The sequence below is a fragment of the Pelophylax lessonae genome (genome assembly GCF_965119305.1).
Source record: "Pelophylax lessonae genome assembly, chromosome: 6".
Classification (NCBI taxonomy): Eukaryota; Metazoa; Chordata; class Amphibia; order Anura; family Ranidae; genus Pelophylax; species Pelophylax lessonae.
Window position 1 is genome coordinate 180,602,473 of NC_138773.1, and position 27,698 is coordinate 180,630,170.

The 27,698-nt window shown below is 43.2% G+C and overlaps 2 protein-coding genes across 5 annotated transcripts in view; one reads left to right on the plus strand and one right to left on the minus strand.

Annotated features, from left to right (window-relative positions):
* Positions 1-313: 313 nt before the first annotated feature.
* COG8 (component of oligomeric golgi complex 8) lies at positions 314-14,671 on the minus strand. Its single transcript, XM_082260231.1, has 5 exons — positions 14,214-14,671; positions 9,509-9,716; positions 6,609-7,442; positions 4,646-4,814; positions 314-649 (listed from the first exon to the last, which is right to left on the minus strand). Exons 1-5 carry the CDS (start codon positions 14,543-14,545, stop codon positions 381-383), a joined length of 1,812 nt encoding a protein of 603 aa, XP_082116357.1. The 5' UTR covers positions 14,546-14,671; the 3' UTR covers positions 314-380.
* Positions 14,576-27,698, plus strand: part of PMS1 (PMS1 homolog 1, mismatch repair system component) — a 160,763-nt gene continuing 147,640 nt past the window's right edge. For 2 of the 4 annotated variants that reach the window (XM_082260227.1, XM_082260228.1), the window contains exons 1-4: positions 14,576-14,696; positions 20,617-20,762; positions 22,681-22,863; positions 24,851-24,953. In XM_082260227.1, coding sequence (XP_082116353.1) covers positions 14,666-14,696; positions 20,617-20,762; positions 22,681-22,863; positions 24,851-24,953 — 463 coding nt within the window. In that variant the 5' untranslated portion in view covers positions 14,576-14,665. Of the gene's footprint in view, positions 14,697-14,753; positions 14,858-20,613; positions 20,763-22,680; positions 22,864-24,850; positions 24,954-27,698 lie in introns of those variants that run through there. The other 2 variants (XM_082260229.1, XM_082260230.1) reach the window with 2 other exon arrangements.

Genomic DNA, 27,698 nt, shown 5'->3' on the forward strand with positions numbered 1-27,698 from the left:
GACTGAGGGTTTAAAACTTGTAGCACAGGTTTTTCTTTTTCTTTTCTAAAGCCTTTATTAACTTAATTTTATGGGCACTATTGGAGTGCAGATATTATGTTAAGGCAGCCCATTCATTTGATACTAAAATAGGTGGATTATACCATTTCTGGCACACATTGGTGCAGTGGACATATGTCAGCAAAGTGCGTTGCGGTCAATTATGTCAGCAAAGTGCGTTGCGGTCAATTCAGAATTAATGGAACTTCATTGCTCCAATGCATGTAATCACGTAGGATAATTCACCAAACAAATATGAACCCAATATAGCTGGAGTGTCCCGTTATTCTCTGAGTACCAGGCCAATCCCACATCTCATCACCATGTTCCCAAAATAACAGTCACTGGCTATCTTCTGTAGGCATAGCCATCTCTGTAAGAGCAGTAGATGTCTGTTCACTGTCTTTCACTGGCACGTCTACACTTTTGGGTGGTGCGAAGAGTTTTTCTGGCACAGAGTCAGTTGGTGATCTGGTCACTGCTTCTCTCTCAGTCACAAGCACAGGCACAGGCTCCTTCTGTGGCAATAGTCCCTCCAAGGCTTCATGCAGGACACGGACATTGATCGAACCCAAGTTGCCATAGCGAGAAAGCTGTGTAGGGGGCACACCTGGAAAGACATATTGAATGCTCGTTAATAACACATACATTTGCCAGACAGATACATGGCAACTTTTCCAAAATGGTTTAAAAAAGGTTTTTCGATTCTCACAACCTGGTGCTTGCAAGCTTGAGCCTGATCTCATGGCAAATCTTGTACTAGAAGCTCGCCTTTGGAGCTATAAGAAGCTGAAATCCAAGCATTACATATGCCTCGTTTCCACTGAGCGGAACGGTTTGGGTCGGTACAGTTTGGAAGGGTTAGAATGGTCCGGTCTATTCAGGTGAGCGTTTCCACTGCAAGTCGGGCCACAAGTGACAATGCGGGGTTTACACCAAATGAGGCGTTTGTTTTGCTCTTTCATTTGACGTGAGCATTGAAGTCTTCCTGTCCGCCAATCAGTGGAATCTATCGCGTGACGCCAGTAGCTCCACCCTAACCGTACCGTACCATACCATTTCCTATGGCCCTACATCTGAAGCAGGACCAGGAATGGTGCGGTTTGGTTCGGTTGTATGGGCCACTTTCATAATGGAAACACTCAAATTAGCGTACCGTACCGAACCGATCCGCTCAGTGGAAATGAGGCAATATTGTCCCATCAAACAATGCAACCAAGCTGGGAAGTAGACATAACTTATGGCCTTTTTTTGCCAATGGGTCTCTTTCAGGTTAGATTGAAGACAATGCCATACAGTACAATACAAAGCACTCTGAAAAGACTTAGGGCCCCTTCACACAGGTGGACCAATCAGGTCCGCATGTCAGTTTTTCAGGCGGACCCAATCGGACCTGTCTGCTAAAAACAGACTAAAAACATCCGACTGCCCACAAAGGAGAGTGGGCTGTGTCTGTGTCCACTCTGCTAAACCCTGATATGAGCAGGCAGATGGCTGATCCGTGTCTGCTTCACTTATGCAGACAGATTCGCATCTAAGCAGGCAGACTCTGGCGGTGTCCACCCCTTGTGTAAGGAGCTTTAAAGTGTATGCTACTCGAATTAATATATTTTTTTTTCTATGTGCGTGTTCACATATGTGCGTTTAAAAAAAAAAAATCATAAGTACCTGGTGGATCCTGTCACCTTTCTTCCATGTTCTAAACTGAGCACACAAAGCACAAAGGCTGATCTGTGTTAGCGTGGTCAGTTTTCATTCTTTTGCTGGCCATTCAGAAGTATATAGACACCCCATAATGACAACATGAGAGAAAAGTTTGTTTAAAATATATGCAAATTTATAAAAAAAAAAAAAAAAAAAAAAAAAAAAAAAGGGAGGGAGGGATAAAAAAAAATAAAAATCACATGTACATAAGTATTCACAGCCTTTGCCAAGAGACTCCAAATTGTGCCCAGGTGCAACCTGTTTCCACTGATCATCCTTGAGAGGTTTCTAAAAATCGATTGGGGTCCACCTGTGGTAAACTCAGTCGACTGGACATGATTTGGAAATATCTTATATAATATATAAGATCAAACAGTTAACAGTGCATGTCAGAGCACAAACCAAGCCATCAAGTCCAAGGAATTGTCTGTAGGCCTCCGAGACAGGAATTTTTTGAGGCACAGACCTAGGGAAGAGTACAGAATAATTTTTGCAACATTGAAGGTGCCAAAGAGCACAGTGGCCTCAATAATCCGTAAATGGGTGAAGTTTGGAACCACCAGGACTCTTCCTAGAGTGGGCTCCTGGGCCAAACTGAGCCATTGGGGGAGAAGGGCCTTAGTCAGAGAGGTGACCAAGATCCCAATGATCACTCTGACAGAGCTCTAGTGTTTCTCTGGAGAGAGGAGAACCTTCCAGAAGAACAACAATCTCTGCAGCACTCCACCAATCAGGCCTGTATGGTAGAGTGGCCAAACGGAAGCCACTCCACAGTAAAAAGGCACATGACAGCCCACCTGGGGCTTGCCAAAAGGCACCTGAAGGACTTTGACCATGAGAAACTAAATTCTCTGGTCTGATGAAACTAAGATTGAACGCTTTGGCCTGAATGGCAAGCTTTGTGTCTGGAGGAAACCAGGCTCCACTCATCACCTGGCCAATACCATCCCTACAGTGAAGCATGGCAGTGGCAGCATCATGCTGTGGGGATGTTTTTCAGTGGCAGGAACTGGGAGACTAGTCAGGATCGTGGGAAAGATGAATGCAGCAGTATACAGAAAACCTGCTCCAGAGCGCCCTGGACCTCAGACCGGGGCAATGGTTCGTCGTCCAACAGGATATCGACCCCAAGCACACAACCAAGATAACAAAGGAGTGGCTACGGGACAACTCTGTGAATGTCCATGAGTGGCACAGCGAAAGCCCAGACTTGAACCCAATTGAACATCTCTGGAGAGATCTGAAAATGGCTGTGCACTGACGCTCCCCATCCAACCTGTCGGAGCTTGAGAGGTCCTGCAAAGAAGAATGTTAGAAACTGCCCAAAAAGAGGTATGCCAAGCTTGTAGCATCATACTTAATTGTAATTGGTGCCAAAGGTGCTTCAACAAAGTATTGAGCAAAGGCTGTGAATACTTACATACGTGTGATTTTTTTTGTTTCTTATTTTTAATAAATTTGCAAAGATTTCAAACAAACTTCTTTCACGTTGTCATTATGGGGTATTGAATTTTGAGGAAAATTAATTTAATCAATTTTGGTATAAGGCTGTAACATAACAAAACGTGGAAAAAGTGAAGCGCTGTGAATACTTTCTGGATGCAGTGTACATGGGCATTTCTTAATAAGAGGGACTTCTGTGAATAGAGCATCCCATAAAGATCAGAAGGTAGCCCTATAAAGGAAAGCAGAGAAAGGGGAAGCTATCCTTAAAATGCACCAAGACCTGGTGAAGGAAGTAGGCAGCATTGGACAGGGTAGTTGTGGACACCAGACCACATTTTTATTTCTAATAGCAATATGGATATATCCATCAGATACCAGCCTCTGGGCATGACAGTAGTTGAATACCAGAGAGGCCTGCCCTTTCCCCATGCCTACATGTCTTAAATTTGCCCTGTCCATAGATGGTTAAAACAGCAAAAGAAAAAAAAAAAAAAAAACATACCTATAAAATGAAGAGGCAATATACTTACCTTTCCAGTGGCTTGTGTTTCTAAATGCCACAGTATATATTTGACCAGGCAGGTGGGTCAAATACATGTTTCCTTCATTGGGCACAGTGGTTCTTCATGCTGGCTTGTATGTCCTGTAGTGACATATAAAGCTGGTGGAAGGAACCACTTGGCTGTACTTCTCCTTTGGATCACTTCATTCTACAATTCTGTGCCCCATTTGCAGCAGACAGCGGGCTGAAGCCCACTGTCAGCTGACGTCACAGAGCCGGTCCAGGCTGGGGAAAAGATCGCAATAATCTGGGTCGGGATCCACCCACAACCCTGGACCAGCACCTGGCTCAGCCTTTCAGCGAGCCACTGAGAGCCTAAGCCAGCCACTCCTGCCCCCCCCCCTTCACAGTCCAGTGCTCCAGTGAGGGGGAGGGGTTGGGTGCAGAGCAGGCAGCGGTAACTGAAAGTCACCAGCTCTCTGCTCATGGAGCTCTGAGAACCAAGCAATCAGCAGTGTTTGATCGCTCAGTTCTCACTCTTAGAGCTGGCCGGGGACCGATGCTGCATCCACATAGGTAAGGATTATCCTTAAAAAAAATAAAAACCTGAACTTATCTTTTAATGCCCAAGTGCTTGACGTGCCTAAATCGCATTTACATGCATCGAGCATTTTTTCTGCTAAAAACACTGCAGCCAGTAGGAAAGGCGTCTTATGAGAGAGGGGCAAATGTCCTGTGTGCATGAGACCTGATACTTTCCCAGAATGATCCTAATCCCTGTCCCTCTTCAAATGTGGAATTACAATGTTAATGTACATTTGAATTCCACTATGGTTAGTCAGTGTACGAGAGCACCTTTTTTTTTTTTTACAGTTTTTTCTATTTCAGTATAACCCATAATTTAACAAGTTGTCTTACTGAGATTACATGTCTTCCCTAAATCGAGATTTTTACCTAGAATTTGAGCCCTCTGAGCTGGAGGGAAGAGAACCTGTAAACAGCGGTTCAGATATGGTGTCAGGTCCTCCAGGAAAACGGTGCAGAATTGAACAAACAGTTCCCTTTCCTGAACGCTGAAAGCAGCTTCCTCAGCTCGATGGAATGACAGGATAGTTTTCACAACCTGTAGAGAAGACAGAAGTCAAACATTGTTGGCCATCACCTCAATAGAAGAATAGGTAAAATAAAGCACCTTACTTAAAAAAAAAAAAAAAAAAAAAAATATAAGTATCCTTGGTGACTAGCGGTCACTTTAAAAAGTAGAAGGTTTTTTCCTTTGGTACACCATTAAATTGATTTAAAAAAAAAAAAAAAAATACGTTTTTACAAACGAAACAACTTGCCAAACTTACCTCCTCTGTACAGTTGGTTTTGCACAGAGCAGCCCGGCTCCTCCTCTTCTCGGGTCCCTCATTCCTGCTCCTGGCCCCTCCTACAGAGTGTCTCCACAGCAAGCAGCTTGCCATGGGGGCACCCGAACCGAGCTGCAGCTCCATGTGTCCATTCAGACATGGAGCTGCCATTCGGGCCCACCGCCCCTCTCTCCTGATTGGCTCACTGACTTTGATTGACAGCCGCGGGAGCCAATGGTGCCATGGCTGTCTCAGCCAATCAGGAGGGAGAGTCCCAGGACGGCTGAGGGACTCGTGGACAGAGAGGGGGCACAGGTAAGTATTAGGGGGTGGTGGGGGGGCTGCTACACACAGAAGGCTTTTTCTCTTAATGCATAGAATGCGTTCAGATAAAAAAAACTTTCTGACTTTACAACTCCTTTAATTATAAGCTGGCAAACTAAAAAATGTCCAAAAAATGTCATTCACATTTAACAGCTCATATATACAACATTTGCACACACATACTCATGTAAAAAAAGTGTCTGCACTTTTCTTGCAGTGCATACAAAATTAATGGCTAAAACCGCACTGCAAAGAATCGCATGTGATTTGAACAGGTATGCAGTTCTTGTCCAAATCACATGCGGTTTCCCGCACTGCAATAGTATGAACCACTACTTACTAACATATCCTCTTCACAAAACAGGAAAGGGTTAAAGATACCTTATTATAATGTCAACCTACATTAGAGATACATACTTAACCACTTGAGTACCAGCTTGTATACAGCCCTTCATTACCAGGCCATTTTTAGTGTTGTGATAGTTTGACATGTGAAACTGTACCTAAATCTATTTTATATCACTTTTTGAGACAGAGCTTTCTTTTGAAGGTATAGCTAGTGGTGGTCAGTAGTGTTTCTTCCCCATAACACTGGAGGTCAGTGTGCTCCTTCTAGTCCCTGTTCACATATATGCGATGCGGGAACTCTGCAAATCCACTGCGGGTTCCCGCATCGCATTCAACTCACAGGCAGTGCACACTGCCATATGCGACTCGCTGGGGTGTCAATACAAAGTTAACGACACCCCCAGATCAGTTCGCATATGAACACCCATGCAATCCGATTCTGGTGCGGACCCAAAAAAAAAAAAAGTTGTGTCCGAATGCGATGCAAATTCAGCCATACAATCTGTATGGCTGAATTCGCATTGCACAGACATCGCATGTGATTTGCAGAGCAGTGTGCTCTGAATCACAAGCAATGTCTGTCATCGCACATATGTGAACTGGGACAAATGGTCAATATGCCTCTTCACTGCTCATTGTGTCCTCTTTTGTTAGTGGACAGTGGCAGCAGTGTTACTTATAGTTATACATTGTACATTGGAAGAGAAATCATTAATGAAAGAGAAAGGGGGAAGTTTTGTTGACAACTTGTGATTGTTATAATTGGTTCACAGCAATCACATGGTAGAGAGCCAATTTGATTGGCTCTGTACATTGTGCCTGTGATCTGAGAACAGAGGCATGCATAAGAATGGCATCTTTGGTTCAAAGACTAGGGAGAGCATACAAATTACCTTTTCCAAAGAATTTTGAAGCGTGTCTGTCACCTCCTGAGTTAGAGCTACCGGACAGCAAAGACGCAAGTCATTGAAGGCCACCAGTATGTTGTTAAGAAAGCATGCTAGTGGAGGGAAATCCAGAAGCACCATAGGAGGCTGCAAGGTTCCGGGCTGGGAATGTGGTGTTGGAACTGGTGGGATACTGGTGCCCATTACCATGGGGGAAGAGATCAATGTATACATGTTCATCTCCTCCTGGAATTTCTCCACGGCTTCCTTGGCTGCTCCTGTAAAGTTCTCAGCAGCGACACGCTGAAAAATAGGTGCTAGCTGGCCACGGAAATCTGCACCCACGCGGCTGAAGGACAGTCCAAAGTACATGCACTGACCCAAGAGAGAGTCTAATCGGCTACCTACACCCTTCTGAAGGTCACTTTCCAGCACTTGCAGAAACTCGCTGATCTTCTGTAGCACCCAACTATGAAATATAGCCGACTCATTCACAGGAAGTAGGCCGCTTGGTGGAGGTGGAAGCAGAAGGGGGTCTTCATCAGAGAATATAGCCCGATACTGTGTGATGACATCAAACAAGTGGACACGGCAGCTCTCAATAGTTTTAGTCAGGTGGAAATATGGGTCATCCTGAGGGATGGAGCTCTGCAGAGATCGCAGCCAAGCATCCCGGGCCTGGAGGAACTTGATACGCAACTCAGCCTCTGTGAAGACATCCATCCTGCGAAGGTAGCCAATCACACGCAAGCAGGCCGGAAGCTGAATATTACTGCGGAGCTGCTGCAGAAGCTGATTTAACATGAGCTGTGAAGATTGCCTGACCTCATTCACTATTCCCTGCCAAGAAAACAGAAAATCAAACAGTGTCAGAAGAGTACAGTACCATTTCAGATCTCTTCTAAAAGAGAAGAAAAAAAACTAAAGCCACGCAAATTTTACCAGAACTCTGGTCCTATTCTAGAACCATGGCAAATTGGCAGGGAGGACTTGTCTTTTAGCGGCAAGAAAATAGGATTTTACCCCTGAACACATACACACATTTTTAAATGGGAATTCGTTATATCACCCATTGCAAAGTTTCTTTCCAGCAGAGATACATAAAAATATAAGATACAGGTTCACTCGCACAGACATTGAGGTTCATTTACTACAGCTGGAGAGAACAAAATCAAGCTCACTTCTGCATAGAAACCAATCAGCTTCTAACCTCAGCTTGTTCAATTAAGCTTTGGCAAAAAAAGCTGGAAGCTGATTGGCTGATTTGTGCACTCCAGCTTTAGTAAATAAACCCCACTGTGTAGGAAAACAAATTCTCTGACATTTGTCGTTTTTGTGTATATGTACTAGAAATAACTAAAAAAGTTAAACAAAACAGCCAAACACGCAAATTAACTACATATAAAAAAAGTTGTTTAACTTGCCAAGGGTTTTGTATTTTCGTCCATCCAATCCTGAGATTTGCCCAACTCTGCCACAAAGCTCAGCCGTGTTTGGCAGGGCAGAACTTCAGACGACCCAATTTCTTTTTCTGCTGCAGTTCACTACCACTTACAGGTTATGTCCCTCCCCTGCCTTGTGGTTGGACAGTCAAAGAAGCAGCAGCATACTAGAATATACTCATCCTGCTCCCTATTAGTATGCTTCTTGTTTGAATATGAGCACTACAGCACAACTGACTAGATTCTTGTGCCGGTCCCCCCTCTCCCAATCTGAGCTCTGCTGTACATGGGACTGCAATAGGCTGATAAGTCAGTCAGATACCTTCCTTGCTTGCATTTAAAATAATTACATTTAAAGATGATCTCTAGGCACCTGTCAAAAAAAATAAGTCAGCAGTTACAAAAAAAAAAAAAAAAAAAATGTAGCTGCTGACTTTTAAAAAAAACACACGCGCACCTGTCCCACGGTCCAGTGGTGAGCTCACCCCAGTCGTCCTCTTCCTTTCTCGGCGGTGCCGGCATCTTCACTATGGGCACCCGGCTGTGACAGCATGCGGCTTAACAGCCGGGTGCCCACTGTGCCTCAAGTCCACCTGGCTGGTGGATGCAGTCTTCTGGGACCTGTCAGTGTCCCCGGAAGACTGCAGGGGGGGAGGGAGGAGAACTTCCGTTAGCACGCGCTGCTCGGAACAGAAGTGGAAGCAGGTAACTGTCAAAATGGGGTACCTGCTCCCCCCCGCGCTCCTCAAAAGTGCTAATTGTGCAAGAGGAGCGGGGGATGAGTCCTTAAAGTGGAACTTCACCTTTTGGGTGGAGTTTCACTTTATTGATGTAATAATACATAGAGCTGCATTCATTTGTGTCTTTTATAGCCGACTGGTGCTCAGCTTTATAAGTTCACCTTTTGAAAAAAAAAAAATGCACTTTTTTTTACAGCTTAAAAAAAAAAAAAAAAAAGAAGTCTGCAGAGCAAGACAGGATGCAATGTCAGGCTTCTTCAGACTCTCAGGATAGCTGTCTGCCCATTCCTCCGATATGGGCAGGCAGTTACTAGAGATCGGGAAGATCAATGAACTTCAAGAGTGCTCGCCAGCGCCCTCACAGTTCATTGAGAACTACAACGGCAATGCAAACGCTGACGTTACTTGTAGTCTATTCATTCACAGGAAACTATGAATGAATGACATGGCCATGTGGGCAGAGCCCTGCTGTTTTTTTATAATTGTGACTGCAGGTGCGGTGAGAACATCCCCTGTGCCCGCTGTCAGTGGGGGATGCTAGTGGGGGATGCTAGTGGGGGGGGGGGGGGGTGTGTTACATTTTACACCTTATACAGGTGTAACATGTTGAGAGAGGTGAATGCAGTCTTTAAAGGACACACATGACCATTAGTTTTCGTCAACAATTCTTACTAAAAATAAGAGAAATAGTTCTGGAATTTTTCAGACTATCAATGAAACTGACCTGGATGACAAGTATAGAAGAATGTTTCTTCTCTAGGCGTTTAACATAAGCAGCGAGCTCCAGAGCTTCTTCATAATATCCATTGCGCACACAGGTATCCATTAACTGTGGGATCTCCAAGATCTCTAAGATTTCTGTATGTCGGTTCAAGGTCAGTGTGTTCATACGTCGACTGACACTGATATCTTCTGCTTGCTTAACGAAACCCCTGAAACCGAAAAAGTCCACTTACTTTTGTTAAATGACACAGAGTGACAGAAAAGGGGCATGCAACCCCTGTGGCAAGGAGGGATATAAAGTAATCCGCATCATCAGATGGGTGAAAATAGAGGGGTAATAGCTGATGACAGTAACAAGGTAATGAAAGGCATCAAAAACAGAAGTGATAAGGTGGGTGATGGAAGCAATGGTAGAGGAGACAGGATAATACGGGAGGGGCAAAGATAAGGAAATAACAGGAATGACAAAGGGTGTCAAGGGAGGAGACAGATTAAGGAGAAGGAATAGGAAAAGACTGATGTAAAGGTAGGCAAGCGTCGTAATGTGTAAAAGATGATCGTATAAAAAGATACAGCAGAAGGGAATGTTATTTCTGTCAGTTAGGCACAAAGTACAAAAGGATTGGTATAAAATTAAAATCTCTAAAACAGAAGAGAGGACGAGTGAGTGGATAGAAGTAAAATTAATGGTGCAAACCAAACGTTTTTTTTCCTGCAAATAGGAAAGATTGGTACAAGTTTTAGGATTCAAAGCAAAGCGGCAAGGGGCAGGGTTAGGACATGTTTATAATCGCAGAATCAAAAAACACTCACACATCTTCTAATAAAGATTTATCTGATTTAGGCTGGGTCGCGACTTACAGCAGGGGTCCGGTGCATCCCTGTTCTCCATTTCAGGGACAAGCCAGGCCCAAATTTTTGCCTGAATTCGGACCCGAAATGGAGCCAAAGACGCACAAGATCCTTGTGCAAGCCGCTCTGCGGCCGCCCCGGAGCTGTGTGAACCGGTTCCTTTGAAAGCCAGTCACAGTCTCCCATCATGTGAATTGGATGCGTGGAAAACAACATCTAATTCACATCAGTGTGAACTGTGAACCCAGCCTAACAGTGTAGCTGCAGCTCCCCTGGAAACCAGGTATTAGAGGGATATGAGGATATCGACAATAATGGCAAAATAGCAGCAAGGAAACAGGGTACCTGAAGATCTCCCAAGTCAGACTGGAGGAGTATAGAGAGGACAAGGGGAGTATGAGGACAATGGTATGGTAGTGATGGAGTGACCTGGGTACCCACACGTTTCTTGAGTCAGGTAGTAGAAGGATAAAGGGAACACAGGGGGGTTGAGGACAGTAATGAGGGTAGTATGGTGGTAAAGTAGGCCTCCTGTTAGTCTGACAGTAGAATGATGGAGACAATGTGCAGGTTATGGGGACTGTGATATGGTGGTTGTGGTACCTGCAGGTCTCCTGAAAAAAAATAATCAGACAGTAGGGGGATAGTGAGGACATATGGTAGATATAAGGATATTGATGAAGATGGCAGTATAACAGAGACAAAGAGCAATGGAAGGACGGGGTACTTTCAGGAGTCAGACAGTAAAGAGATAGAGGTGACACAGCAGGATGAGGATAGTATAGTGGAGATACAAGGCAGGCAGTGGAAGGATGAGGACAGAGATCAGGGCACTGTGGTGGTGGTGATGGAGATCTCCTGAAAATTAGGAAGCAGGAGTATGGGGCATCTATCATATTGCAAGTCTCCTAGAAGTCAGGCAGTAGAAAGAAGACAGTGATGATTGTACTATGGTAGCGATGGGGTACCTGCAGGTCTCCTGGAAGTTGGGAGAGTAGAACGATAAGGACAGTGAAGATGATAGTACTATAGGTCTGATGAGGGTATTATGGGAGTGATTTGGGCACCTGCATCTCTCCTGGAATTCAGGCATTAGAAGGATTAGGACAGTGATGATGGTATTATTGGGGTGTTAAGGGTACTATGAGGCCGATGAGGGTACCTGCAGGTCTCCTGGAAGCTAGGCAGTAAAAAGATAAGGACAGTGATGATAGTACTAGAAGGGCTGATAATGTACCTGCAGGTCTCCTGGAAGTCAAGCAGTGGAATGATGAGGAGAATAATGATCATACTATGGGGGCTGATAAGGGTACTATGGGGCTGATGATGAATCTGCAGGGCTCCTGGATATTGGCCAATAGAAGGATGAGGATTGTGATGATAGTACTATGGTAGTGTGAAGGTACTACAGTGGTGATTGGGATACCTGCAGGTCTCCTGGAAGTCATGCAATAGACGGATGAGGACATTGATGATCGTACTATGGTAGTGATGAGGGCACTATGGGGCCAATGATGTACCTGCAGGTCTCCTGGAAGCCAGGCAGCAGAAGGATGAGGACAGTGATGATAGTACTATGAGGGCTGTTGAAGGATACTACTGGGCAGATGATGTACCCGCATGTCACCTGGAAGTTGGGCAACAGAAGGATGAGGACACTGATGATCATACTATGGGGCTGATAACGAACCTACAGGTCTCCTGGAAGTCAGGCAGTAGAAGGATGAGGACTGTGGTGATAGTACTATAGTAGTGATGAGGGTACTACAGTAGTGGTTGGGATACCTGCAGGTCCCTTGGAATTCTGGCAATACAAGGATGACGACAATGATGACTGTACTATGGTAGCGATGAGGGTACTATGAGGCCAATGATGTACCTGCAGGTCTCCTGGAAACTGGGCAGTGGAAGGATGAGGGCAGTATAGTACTATGGGGGCTGATGAGGGTACCTGCAGGTCTTCTGGAAGTCAGGCAGTAGAAGGATGAGGACTGTGGTGATAGTACTATAGTAGTGATGAGGGTACTAGAGTAGTGATTGGGATACCTGCAGGTCCCTTGGAATTCGGGCAATACAAGGATGACAATGATGACCGTACTATGGTAGCGATGAGGGTACTATGAGGCCAATGAAACTGGGCAGTGGAAGGATGAGGGCAGTATAGTACTATGGGGGCTGATGAGAGTACCTGCAGGTCTCCTGGAAGCCAGGCAGTAGGATTAGGACAGCGATGATAGTACTATGAGGGCTGATGAAGAGTACTATGGGGCCGATGATGTACCTGTACCTGCAGGTCATCTGGAAGTGGGGCAGTAAAAGGATGAGGATGATCGTACTATGGTAATGATGAGGGTACTATGGGGAAAATGATTTACTTGCAGGTCCCCTGGAAACTGAGCAGTGGAAGGATATGGACAGTGATCATAGGGATGACGATGGGGTACCTGCAGATCTCCTGGCAGTATAAGGATATGGACAGTGATGAAGGGGGATACTATGGTGGTAAGGATGTAAATACTATGGGGGTACCTGCAGGTCTTCCAGAAGCTGGGCAGTATAAGGATATAGACAGTGATCATGGGGGTGACTATGGGGGATACCATGGGGGTACCTGCAGGTCTCCAGAAAGTCAGGGAGTATAAGGATATGGACAGTGATGAAGGGGGATACTATGGTGGCAAGGATGGAAATACTATGGGGGTACCTGCAGGTCTTCCAGAAACTGGGCAGTATACGGATATAGACAGTGATCATAGGTGATCATGGGGGTGACTATGGGGGATACCATGGGGGTACCTGCAGGTCTCCAGAAAGTCAGGGAGTATAAGGATATGGACAGTGATCATAGGTGATCATAGGGGTGACTATGGGGGTACCTGCAGGTCTCCAGAAAGTCGGGCAGTATAAGGATATAGACAGTGATCATGGGGGTGACTATGGGGGATACCATGGGGGTACCTGCAGGTCTTCAGAAAGTCGGGCAGTATAAGGATATGGACAGTGATCATGGGGGTGACAATGGGGGATACCATGGGGGTACCTGCAGGTCTCCAGAAAGTCAGGGAGTATAAGGATATGGACAGTGATCATGGGGGTGACTATGGGGGATACCATGGGGGTACCTGCAGGTCTTCAGAAAGTCGGGCAGTATAAGGATATGGACAGTGATCATGGGGGTGACAATGGGGGATACCATGGGGGTACCTGCAGGTCTCCAGAAAGTCGGGCAGTATAAGGATATGGACAGTGATCATGGGGATGACGATGGGGTACCTGCAGATCTCCTGGCAGTATAAGGATATGGACAGTGATGAACAGGGATACTATGGTGGTAAGGATGGAAATACTATGGGGGTACCTGCAGGTCTTCCAGAAACTGGGCAGCATAAGGATATAGACAGTGATCATAGGTGATCATGGGGGTGACTAAGGGGCATACCATGGGGGTATCTGTAGGTCTCCAGAAAGTCAGGCAGTATAAGGATATGGACAGTGATCATGGGGGTGACAATGGGGGATACCTGCAGGTCTCCAGAAAGTCGGGCAGTATAAGGATATGGACAGTGATCACTGGGGTGGTGAAGGGGACACTATCAGGGGTGGTGAAGGGGGGTACCTGCAGGTCCCCTGGAAACTGGGCAGTGGAAGGATATGAACAGTGATCATGGGGGTGACGATGGAGATACAATGGGGGTGAGGAGGTACCGGCAGTATAAGGATATGGGCAGTGATGAGGGGGATACTATGGGGGTGTAAATACTATAGGGGGTACCATCAGGTCTCCAGAAAGCCAGGCAGTATAAGGATATGGACTTTGATCTTAGGGGGTAATGAAAGGGACATTATCGGGGTACCTGCAGGTCTCCTGGAAGCCAGGCAGTTTATACAGCAGCCGGGACACATTGTCCTCCACCTGTCCGAAGTCCCTGTAGATGAGCTCGGTGCAGTCAGCGGTGCGGATGAAGGTCTTGTAATGGGTAAAGGCCAGCTCCCGGGTCTGCTGCAGGATCTGCGCCCGCTCCTCGCTCAGCCTCTCCGGTTCCCTCCTCAGCTTCTCTACCCCGAAGGAGCTGAGCTCCAACAGGTAGGCAGCAAAGTCCGGGCTGTCCCGCCAGCTCTCCGGGAAGCTGCTACGGAACACAGAGGCCAAGAGACTATCTTCTTCCACGTCTACCGCCGCCATCATTACTCCGGGCTGTCACTCTTCAACAAAACTTTACACATTTCAGACAGCTGCGCTCGCCATGTTTGTGGAGGCGCTGTGATCTTTATTGAGAACAGACAGTCGGCCTCCAGAGCGCTGTAAATGACACCTCCCTTGCCAGGTAAACAGAGATGTGACAGCCCGCGACGTGTACAGCACCAGACGACGTATGTGACTCCAACAAAGCGGGACGGTCGCACTATGAAGACGTCATCAGCCAGAGTCCCAGAAGCGTGAATTGGTCATGTGAAGCAGAGATAGTTCTTCTATTTGTTGTGAAAGGGACTGGTGCAGGTATATAAGAAGTTATCCCCCTCCAGGCAGTGTGCAAACTTGCTGCAATGTCAGGACTTTGTTTTTTTATTTTATTATACAAGGCAGTAGTGCACAGTTCAGTTGTATAATATTGATATGGAATGGGTGGCATGCACTCTGCAGGGTTCTGTAAGGGGTATTGTGTGCATATAATGCAGAAAAACCATAGCCTGTTTTTATGCAGATAAAAAGTTTGCATGAAAGCGCTAGATGTTTTTATTTTATTCTATGTATTCTATGTCATTTTTTTGTCACGGTATTTGCGCAGTGTTTTTTTTTTTTGGTAAGATATAAGATGATGTTATGCCACGTAAATAGACATCAAACATTTTTTACACTGTTGTTTTCATTTTTTTCCTTTTTATCACCTTTATTGCTGTCACAAGTAATGTAAACATCCCTTGTGACAGCAATAGGCAGTGCCAGGTACTCTTTATTGAGGGATCTGGGGTCTTATAAACCCCAGATGCCTCTGTCCTTAGAAGCCAAGATCGGTGTGATCAAATGCTTTTCATTTTTAAAAATGGTGCCATTTACATCCGGGTAACCCGAAAGTGATGCAAGATTATCTCTTCCGAGTCACTATTTTATAGAGTCCAATTAATTTGATCTGGTCTTTATTTGGCTCTGTGATCAGTCGGCAGAAGCACCAGCTGGTTGATCAGGACTCCTGTGGGAGGGGAGATCTTGGTAAACATGCGGGGGGAGGGGTCCCCTCCAGGGGCTGGTTATCACTGCTAGGATTGCTTTTACAAGAGAGCCGACCATCGGCTCTAAAAAAAACCACACCGGAATGATACCTGCGGAATCATCCTGGTATAACCACTGTAAGTCCAGTGATGTACATGTACATTGAAATAAGTGCAAAAGGGTTGAAACGTCGCTACCTTTCTAGTGATTGAGTGCCAAGTGAATAATATACCAGGTAAATAAATAGTGTATCAAAATAAACAGTGATACTTAAATATGTTGTAATAATTAAATCAAAAATAAAGTGCACAAGTGACTTGCGGTCTGGGAAATGACCAGTTTTCCTTGACCTCAGAATAAGGTGCAATAATGAAGTGCAAAGTGCTAGTGCAATAAATCAACAAAGAAAATTAGAGAGACAGTGAATTTTATTCCAAAAGAACAAATGTTATACAGTGTGATTAAACCAGTGGTGACTTGTGCTTTGTAACTAATACATTTTGTAGTGAAATAAATCAAATCAATAGATGAAGAAAAACTCTTCTTAAAAAAGAGTATTTGTGCAAACAAAAATAAAGAAAAAATTCCAATAGGAAGCCAACCCAGATGAAAGAAATTCCAAATGAGTGAAAAGACTTGGGTTGCATCCACCAGTGTGGCCACTAGGTGTCGCACCCTATATACAACCTGCTTTTTGTAGCTTCCGTGGAATAGGGAAGGTAATGCCCAGGGGTTCCTCCGGTGGGATAAATGTTTTGCAGGCTTTCTAATTCCTCAAACAAAAAAAGAAAGGAAACCTCATGGTGCTGTATACAATGCAATCGAGAATTTTGAAGGTAGTAACAGTCACAGGTTAGGCCGTCCACGATCAGTAGTTTAGCCAGGAAGCTTCCGCGTTCCACGGCCCTGGCTCCAAGTGCCGGAAGTGACGTAGTGATGTAATAGACTCCACCCTAAGCGTTTCGTCAGAGGACGTCTGCTGGAGTTTATCTCATACATGTACATTGCTGGTCGACAAGCGGTTAAAAGAGATGTATGGGGTTTCTATTTTTCCAGAATCATACTTACCTAGGTGCATGCAGCTTTGGTCCGATGCTGCATCTGTTCCCCAGCGCCTCTACACTGAGAACCGAGCGATCAAACAATCTCTTGGTTCTAACAGCTCTTTAGAGCAGAGAGCTGCTGACTTTAAGTCAGCAGCTCTCTGCTCTGGCCCCTCCTCACTCACTGGAGTGCTGGGCTGTGGAGGGGGTGGAGCAGATGACTCAGGCTCTCAGACTGGTGAGCATCCTCGTAGTTCGTTGAATCTTCCTGCAATTCAGTAACTGCTTGCCCCTATCTAAGGTACAGGCAGATAGTGTACTGAGGGTCTGCAAGATCCAGACATTGCACTTGTGATCACGGGTGCAATGCTTTACAGATTCTGGTATAAAAAAAAAAATAATAAATGCGTTTTTTTTTTTACCTGCAAAAAGATTTTTTATAAAATTTGAACTTATCCTTTAAAGCAGTAGTAAACTGCATACAAAAAAAAAGAAAAAAAAATTGGGTCCCGGGCAGTTTAGGATGCATACCAGCCCGATATGACAGACTAAAGCCTCGTACACATGCAACGAATTTCCGCCGACCGGTCGTCCGTCTTTTGTCCAGAATGGTGTCTGTTGGTTGGAATGTGCCTAGACTGCACACAAATTTTCCCGCACGACAGAATTCTACTTCAGAAGTGATGTCATGTGTTGGATTGCTTTCTTTGTGTTCTTTCATCTCTGAGCATGCCTAGTCTTGCTCATTAGATTTTTTCCCCCATTGAAATCTGTACTAATGAGATGAAAATCGGACATGTTTTGACGGTCAACAAAAATTTTATAGCCTGCACACCAGGATTTTTTCGGCCAAAAAGTCGGAGTCGGTTGTCGGCAGCATCATACTAACAAGCCGAAAATCGGCAGATCGGTCGTCAGACGAAATTTCCCGGCCGAATTTCTACTCGTGTGTACGGAGCTTTACCTGAAAACGAAGCCCTCCAGCGACGCACTGTCACTGCTGAAGGTGCTTCCATCTTCACCCGGTCTTCTATCTGGATTTGCAGGCTTCGACTGTCTTATTGGCCAAGCCGGCGATGACGTCACTCCTGCTCCAGGCATGTGGCATCACTGTCAGCATCTAAAGTAAATATCTCCTAAATGGTGCATATTTAGATTTAGGAGATATTTACAGTGTCTATAGGTAAAAATCATACATGGGAGTTTACTCCCATTTTTTAAAGCGGTATTAAAGCCTTTTTTTAAAAAAAAAAAATAACAAACATGTTATAATTACCTGCTCTGTACAATGGTTATGCACAGAGCAGCCCGGATCCTTTTCTTCTCAATGCCCATACTGGCGCTCCTGGCTCTTCCTCCTGCCGGGTGTCCCACAGCAAGCTGCTTGCTGTGGGGGCACCCGATCAGGCACACTCCCAACCCACGGCTCTGTGAGTCTATTAACACAGGGAGCCGTGGCTAGGCCCCACCCCCTCCATTTCTTGATTGGCTCACTGGCTGTGATTGACAGCAGCTGGAGCCAATGGCTTCCGTTTCTGCCAAAATCCAATCAGGAGTGCCAGTCCCCAGAGAGGCAAGGCTCTTGTGGACATCAATGGGATCGAGAGGGAGATCAGGTATGTATTAGGGGGCGGGGTGTTGCACACAGGTTTTTTACTTTCATGCATAGAATGTATGAAGACAAAGATCCTTTTGCTTTTGGACTTTGTTTACTCACGTACAAATGCGCAAGCGCGTAAAGTGCATGTTCTTAAATGCAGGTCTTTGAATTCTGCGTTATGAGGCCTTAGTCATAGCCTGTGACTAAGGCCTCCTTTGGCTGAAATATGTTAGCATTATCCTGTGACTTAACCACTTGCCGCCAAATCATGTACTTGTATGTCATTTGACTTCAAGTGGTTGTACTGGAGTAACTGGTACCGTTTTTAGATCAGACGGTTGGCTCTCTTGTAATAACAACCGATATGGCTAAGCAGCCGCTCGGCTGTTGTTACAAGCAGCAGGAGGGGACGTCCCACCCCCACGCCTTTTGCCTGGACTCTCTGCTCCCACCGGGAGACCCGAGCGACCAGCTGGCACATCTGTCGGCTGGCCAGATATCTGAACAAGGCCGGAATAGGCTTTGATCGGGTCTCTGATATTGTAACCTGGAAGCGACGTCCTGACATCACTTCCAGTCTACTTGGGAACCAAAGGCGTCAGTTATAAAAATGTAAAGTATACAAAAACGCAAATCTTTGCGTTTTGAATGCTTTCAAGTGCAGAGGAGGGGTTTGGGGTCTTATAGACCCCAGATCACTCCATAAAGGGTACCTGTCATGTGCCTATTGCTGTCACGGGGATGTCTATATTCCTTGTGACAGCAATAAAAGTGATAAAAAAAAAAAAAATTAAAGGGACAGTGTAAAAATAAAAAGTAAATAAGAAAAAAAAAAAGAATTAACAGCACCCCATCACTCCGTGCTTGCGCTCAGAAGCAAATGTATACGTAAGTCACGCCCGCATATGTAAACAGTGTTCAAACCACACATGTGAGGTATTGCAGCGATCGTTACAGCGAGAACAAAGATTCTAGTGCAGGACCTCCTCTGTAACTCCAAACAGGTAACCTGTAAACATTTTTAAATCTACGCCTATGGAGATTTTTAGGTACCGTAGTTTATCGCCTTTTCCATGAGCATGCACAATTTCATTAAAGTGTATTTTTTACAAACAAATTGCGTTTGAAAGGCCACTGCACAAATACAGTGAGATATAAAATATTGCAATGATCGCCATTTTATTCTCTAGGGTCTCTGCAAGAAAAAAAAAAAATATATAATGTTTGGGGGTTCCAAGTCATTTTCTAGCAAAAAATACAGATTTTAACTTTGTAAGCAACAAATGTCAGAAAAGGCCTGGTCTTTAAGTTGTTAATAAAGTAGATTGTACAGCCCACAGACAGGTGCCAGCTTTTTGCATTTATCAGTTGGAGAGGTTTGCAGGAGTCTCAGCCGTGGAACTATCATATGCACACTGATATTGAATCAACCCTCTGATTGCGTTTTGCCCTCTTAGGCCCCTTTCACACAGGCGGACCATTCAGATCCGCCTTTCCGTTTTTTTGGCGGATCTGAACGGTCCCCCCATGAATCTCTATGGGGCATCGGATGTCAGCGGAGACATTTCCGCTGACACCCGATCCGATCCGTCAAATCTGGACGGATGGAAACCCTATTTTCCATCTGTCCAGCGGATCGGATTGGATGGGATCGGATGAGAACGGACCGACGGTCCATTCCCATCCGATTCCCCCATAGAGATCTATGGGGCTGTGACAGCTGTGTCTCCGCACACAGTGCGGAGAACAGCTGTCATTCTCCTGCTCAGTGGGGGAATCGGCGGATCGATCCCCCACTGAGAAAAGCGGAGTCCGTTTGACGGACTTACTGTGTGAAAGGGGCCTTAGGCTTAGGGCTCTTTCACACAGGCGGACCGTTCAGATCCGCCTGTCCGTTTTTTTTGGCGGATCTGAACAGTCCCCCCATGCATCACTATGGGGCATCGGATGTCAGCGGAGACATTTCCGCTGACATCCGATCCGTCAAATCTGGACGGATGGAAACCCTATTTTCCATCTGTCCAGCTGATGGGATCGGATGAGAATGGACCGACGGTCCGTTCCCATCCGATTTCCCCATAGAGACGTATGGGGAACTGACAGCTCTGTCTCCGCACACAGCGCGTAGAACAGCTGTCATCCTCCTGCTCAGCGGGGGATCGGCAGATCGATCCCCCCGCTGAGATAAACGGAGTCCGTCCGACGGACGGATAGTGTGAAAGGGGCCTAAATCATAAAGCCTTCCAGAAAAAATATGGTGCTGTGGGCTGCTATATAAGGGTCTTTTGGCTATTTTGTAGCCATATTGGTTTTTATACTGGTAGATGTTTTCTTAAGTTTTAGAACTGTTTGAGTCAGGCATTCGTTATATATTTGACTTTGCTGTGTTTATATTTTCTTAACAGTCTTTTTGCTTGAGATGCACCACTTGCCATCAGAAACCATCCGGTTACTATCCAGCTCCCAAGTGATTACTTCTGTGGTCAGTGTGGTTAAGGAGCTTGTGGAGAATGCCTTGGATGCTAATGCTAACAGCATTGAAATAAAACTAGTAAGTATTGTACACATGGCAAAATGAAAAAAAAAAATTGTTCTGCGCATTTGATACGTGCTGAATTACATAAGGAATTGAATAAAAAATGTAATAATATTATTGTGACTGCTGCAGTTACCATGTGCACTAGCGTAGCACGACTAATCAAAAAATGTTCAACAATTGGTGATTATTGTGACACGTGTGGTGTGTTGAAAATGATTGTACACATAGACCTGAGAAAATTGCATAATTTATGTTTATCTTACTGGTGCATATTATTTTGCATTTCTATCTGCTAAAGTGTTTTATCAGTAGGCATTAAGTCTTTGTTTTTTTGTATTTGATGGGGGAAACTTTGCATTAATTACTTAGTGGTGTAGTGTCAACATATTTTATAGCGTTTTTCAGAATATATGCAAATGTTTGAGCCTGGGTTCACATATATGCGGTGCGCTTTTTATGACAGCTTTCAGTGTTATTGTCCTAGGTAGTTCAGCGGTTCAAATGCGATTCTGATACGATTTAGCGATGCGATTTTAAATACCCTTTAGTTTAACATGAATTTATTATTGCTGCGGTTTTCAATCTGCCCTAAAGGATAAGTTCACCTTACGTAACATGTTGCACCCATATTAATGCATTTTAAATGGTGCATGAAAAAAACTTCCCAATTGCTGCATCTTTGATGCGCTTTCATGAAAACGCATGTTATATAGTATTCAATAGGTAACGCACCTAAAATGCATGTAAATGCAAGGACCAGATGTGAACCAGCCCTTAATCTGTTGCCTGCCTGCACCTCCATTTCTTGAGCTTTCCAGATTTATGCAGATTCTGACCTGACCCCAGAAACTTGAGAAACTTGAGCCTGTTCTCTTCTTCCTTTTGCCCCTCTTTATTAGTCTGTCAGTACGGTGGGCATCCTCTCTGGCAAATAGAGATGCACGGTATTCGCTTGGACTCTCCTGGCTTAAAGTGTCTCTTTCATGAGAAAACTGTGGGGCCTGCCATTGTTGACCCCTCCAACGAGAATAGTCTTATGTCCAGAGTGCCAATGTGTTGACTTTAATGCTCTCTAAGCAGTGTTAATTTAGTAGACTAAAACCGACTAAAACGTTTTCGTCGACTAAATTAACACAATTTTAGTCGACTAAAATACGACTAAAACTAAAACAATTCAGATGACTAAAATATGACTAAAACTAAAATGGCATTTTAGTCTTAAGACTATAACTAAATCGAAATTTGCTGCCAAAATTAACACTGGTGCATGCTCAAAGCTTAATACCATAAATAATAACATATTAGATTTTTCACTCCAGGGCCAGCAGTAGTATATAATGAGTTTGGAAATTGTAGAGAAATGCTTAAATAATGCATAACAAATTACAATTGAACTACACCCATTCGATTATAGATGACTAAAATTAGTTTTAGTCGACTAAAATGTAGGACGTTTTAGTCGTCTAAAATGTATTGGAGTTTTAGTCGACTAAAAACGACTAAGACTAAAACGCTTGCAGAAGACTAAAATACGACTAAAACTAAAATGCCTATTTAGTCCTAAGACTAAGACTAAAACTAAATTGAAATTTGCTGCCAAAATTAACACTGTCTCTTAAGTATCTGAGTGAGAATAAATCTATAGAAAATAATTTATGACACTTTTTGTCACTCATTGGCATCGTTGTGAGGCTCAAAAATATTGAAGCCAGGCAACTTGTATTTTCAAAGATGACCAGCAGTGATAGGCAGACAAATCTTTTTAAAACTGAAACCCGAATAAGCAGCTATATACCCCATTGGCATCTTTGGGTCAAAACACCCCGCCAGCTTGTTAGGTGGACAGTGTGGTGGAAGCCTGATGAGGATTTGAATACCTACCTTTATATTATATAAAAACATATTATTCAGTACAGCTTCTGTTTTTTAGGAGAATTTTGGATTTGACAAGATCGAGGTTCAGGACAATGGGGATGGAGTTAAAGCAGCAGATGCCCCTGTTATGGGCATCAAACACTACACCTCCAAAATTACTAGCCACGAGGACTTGGAAGCTTTGGAGACGTATGGGTTTCGTGGTGAAGCTTTGGGTTCAATCTGTTCTGTAGCTGAGGTAAGCCACAATCTTTTCACTGGAGGGAATTCATGCTGATCTAAAACAATGAGGCAGATTTACTTAAAAAAAAAAAAAAAAGAGATTCGGAATCTTCACAATAAATTGTTTGAATATGAACTTTAATAGGGCAATCATGTGAAAAGCAACTTCTGTTTACTTATTTCATCTGCACACGACTGGCTGAATTAAAGTGAATATCCACACAATTTATTGTGTAAAGATTTAGTAAATCAACCCACATCTGTCATCCCAGATGTTTTTCAGTTCAGACAACAAGTGTGATTTACTAATAAAATGTAAATTGTGTCCTGAAAACCTGGGCTTAAGTCAGAATGTCCACTCAGTTCTCATTTTGAGATATTTGAAATTACTGCAACCAAATTCCAATCTGCTCCTATTGCTTAGTGTATTGCCTCTCAGATTACATTTTTTGGTACTAGATTAAAATTAGGCAATTCCTATGATGAACTTTTAGTACTGATACTTTGCTATATCAATTATATCTCCTAGCTCATGAACCTAGAGATTGTATCTAATTGTTAGGCTGGTTATAGATACAGTATATAGAATTTAAAACGAAAATTCTTAGGAAAGGAAAAGAATGTTCTAGGAATTTTGTTTGTTTTCTAATCATCAGTGGGTCAAATAATTTGAAGGAGCAGGATGGAAATTTTATTCTCTAATTTCTAACAATGTATGTGGTTTTTCTTTGGTAAAGTCCATTAATTCCCCGAAACCAAATGTTAAAAGCAAAATCTTTCAAATAACATTCAAATGTTTTGAGAACGTTGGGAGAATTTTTCCTAATAATTTTCATTGAAATTCTATCCATTTGTGGCCAGCTTTAGGGTAAAAGGTGCTAATTAAAAAAGCTTGATGGGACAGTACTTGCAATTAACATACTAAATATTTACACACACACACACTTGAATCTTACACTTTGTTGAAGAGGATGTGGGATGAGGGAAATATGTCACATATTTGGTGGGAATGCCCAATCATATATAAATTCTGGGAGGAAAAATACAAAATTACAAGTAATTCAGGAAATAATGGGAGATAAACTGCCAAATATCCCGGAAACCGTTTTATTCCATAATACCAAATTAACAATAAAACAATATAAAAATACGGTCATACCTCACTTAATAAATGCCGCAAAATATCTTATCCCAAAGTTTTGGCAGCTACTAGAAAGTCCTAAGGTAAGAGATTGGATAAGGCAGGTAGATAACATCTATAATTTGGAAGAGTTGTATTATAGAGGAGAAGATAAATTAGATAAAATTCAGAAAATGTGGAAAGATTGAAAAGAGTTTAAAGGTATAGAGAAATATGTGAAAAAGGGAGTAGAAAGGGGAATGTGAAGAATATAGGAGGGACTAGAATTAAAGATTAGACAAAGGGAGTGGGAGGAAGTGGGTGGGGGGTATTTAATATGCTTGTATTTGTCAGAAATATAAGAATGATTGCACTCTTTTTTTTTATCTTGGATGTGTTTTGTTTTCTTTTGGAATTTTTTTCAGTTTCAGAGTTTAAGTTTGTAACAAGTATAATGTGAAATAATAAAAAATTATATAAATAAACAAAATTAAAAAGTTATCTCTATTGCTGCTAATCCTAGGTCAAGATCACCGCTATGTAAGGTAAAACCATAGTTTCATTCATACACAAGATGTAAAACCAGTGATTCTGATTCATGTCTTGTGCTGCAGGCATTAGTGCTATGAGAGCTGCATCTCTCATACAGTGAACGGATCCTGCCATTGACCCACCTTTCCTTTTACCTTGTTTATTCACAAAACGTACTGTGTCCTGTACATAGATTACAAGGCATTCTGTGAATTGATAAGAGAAGATCCTGTCATTTACTTCCCCCTCCACTACCCTTGTTCAGCTGCAGTGTAACATTTTCACAGCATTATGGTTTGGTTCTGATAGAACTCCTTTGTTATTCTGAAATGTTTACTCCCTTTTACCTTAGGTGCATATTACAACAAAGACTACTGCCGATGAGATTAGCACCCAGTATGTTTTGGATAACAGTGGACATGTTGTATCTCAAAAGCCATCACACCTTGGACAGGGTAAGGGAAGTACTCATCTTCAGAGACCATTCCTCATGTTTCTGTTTTTTTCATTATAAAAGTTCGATGGTCAGGGTAGATTACGTATCTACCTGTGCAAGTTTGTTGGTATGTGATTGAAAAATGTATGTCACTTTCCTTGCTGTAGAGTGTGGGAGATATATGTAATTCAAAAGATTCACTAAACACAGTTGCCAGTTCTTAAGCCAGGGATTCTCAAACTACGGCCCTCCAGCTGTTGCAGAACTACACATCCCATGAGGCATTGTAAAACTCTGACATTCACAGATATGACTAGGCATGATGGGAATTGTAGTTCCTGAACAACTGGAGGGCCATAGTTTGAAGTCTTAGGCAGACTGGCAAAAAAAATTAGTTTGCTTGCAACTCAGCCTTTAGCTGGCCACATACATTACACTCTGATTGCATACCCGACTGCACTTAAGTTTTTATATTGTTTAGGTAGGTCCACACATTTTATACTGTAACTGATAGTAAATTTAACCTCTTCCCATCAGAGTACGTACAGTACTGTGCTAAGGTTTTAGGCAGATGTGAAAAAAAGGTATTAAGAATGCTTTCAGAAATAGAAGTACTAATAGTTTATTTTTATCAGTTAACAAAACGAGTTAAAAAAAAAGCAAATTAACAGAAGAGAAATCGAAATCAAATCAATATTTGTTGTGACCACCCTTTGCGTTCAAAACGGCATCAATTCTTCTAGGTACACCTGGACACCGTTTTTGAAGGAACTCCAAAGGTAGGTTATTCCAAACATGTTGGAGAACTAACCACAGATCTGTGGATGTAGGCTGCCTCAAACCCTTCTGTCTCTTCATGTAATCCCCGACAGACTCGATGATGTTGATATCGGGGCTCTGTGGGGGGCAAACCATCACTTCCAGGACTCCTTATTCTTCTTTACACTGAAGATAGTTCTTATTGACTTTGGCTGTATGTTTGGGGTCACTGTCCTGCTGCAGAATACATTTGGGGCCAATAACATGCCTCCATGGTGGTATGGCATGATGGATAAATATCTGCCAATATTTCTCAGCATTAAGGACACCACTGATCCTGACCAAATCTCCAATTTAATTTGTAGAAATGTAGCCCCAAACTTGCAAGGAACCCCCACAATACTTCATGTTGCCTGCAGACACTCATTATTGTTTCACTCTCCATTCCTTTGCAAACAAACTGCTTCCTGCTACAGCCAAATATTTAAAATTTTGACTCTTCAGTCCCAAGCACCAGTTGCCATTTTTCTGCAACCCAGTTATTTTTTTTTTTTTTGTGCATAGATGAGTTGCTTAGCCTTGTTTCCACGTCAGAGGTATGGCTTTTTGGCTGCAATTCTTCCATAAAGATTTCCTCTGGCCAGACTTTTCTCCGGACAGTAGATGGGTGTACCTGGGTCCCACTGGTTTCCACCAGTTCTGTGCAGATAGCCCTGTTGGACATCTTAGGATGTTGAAGGAAAGTAGGCATGATGTATATTTCATCTGCTACATTAGGCTTCCTTGGACAACCACTGCGTCTACAGTCCTCAACGTTGCCCTTTTCTTTGTGCTTCTTCAAAAGAGTTCAAACAGCACTTCTTTAAACCCCAGTCTTCTTTGAAATCTTTTCCTGGGAGAGACCTAATTGATGCAGTATATCTTCCGGTAAGAGCTAAAGAAGGCGGGGGGTATATGTATAGGAATGGCCTGAAGAACATAAAGAAGGCGGGGAAGGATATTCATGCTGATAATAGCAGCTCGTCCAAACCAGGAAAAGTTAGGTTTACTCCAAGAATTCAGGTCCGAAGTGATGGCACATAGTAAGGGGAGGAAGTTTAAGTCGTAGAGATTTACGAGCCATGCGGGAATGTGAATACCCAGGTATTTAATGGAGGAGGCATTCCACTGAAACTAATTGATGCAGTATAACGACCTTGTGTTTTAAAGCTGTGGTCTGTTTTGTCATGGTGTATGACCTTTCCATGACCTCACCTTAGTAGCAGAGTTTGGCTGTTCTTCACCCATTTTAAAGCATCCTACAAAGCTGTTTCTGTTTAGGTTAATGACTGTGTTTCAATTTGCATATGAAATTGATGATCATTAGCCCCTGCTTGGAATAAATATTTAATCAAACACCTGACTCTAATCCTACAAAATCCCTGACTTTGTGCAAGTGTAATGCTGGCCATACACTATATCAAAAATTGTTCAAACTCATTTTCGAAAAACTAGCACTCGACCGTTAGAGCAAAGGATCATGCCATCATGTAATGACTGATGAATCGTTTAATGGACATAAATGAATCTGTTTTTTGTTCGTTTTTTCACATATACCTAGTGCAAACAGTTTGGTCGAGAAACACATTAACCTTTCATTTTATCTTTCGTTCGGCAGAAAATTTCCAAACGTATCCTTTGTTTTTTCATTTCAAAAACATCACAACCGATTACTGATTCATGCCCATTATCTGGCCGAAAAACGAAAGAACTATCAAAATGACTGAATTTCGGATGATTTTTTTGTATAGTGTATGGCCAGCATAAGAATTGATGCAGATTTGAAGCCAAATAGTAATAACATCAAATATTGATTTGATTTAGATTTCTCTTCTGTTTGCTCACTTTGCATTTTGTAAATTGATAAAAAATAAACAATTAAAATATATATTTTGCCTAAAACAAAATGCTGTATTTATACATCCTGGGTGGGAAGCCATTATACCATGATCATGGTGGCAGCTGC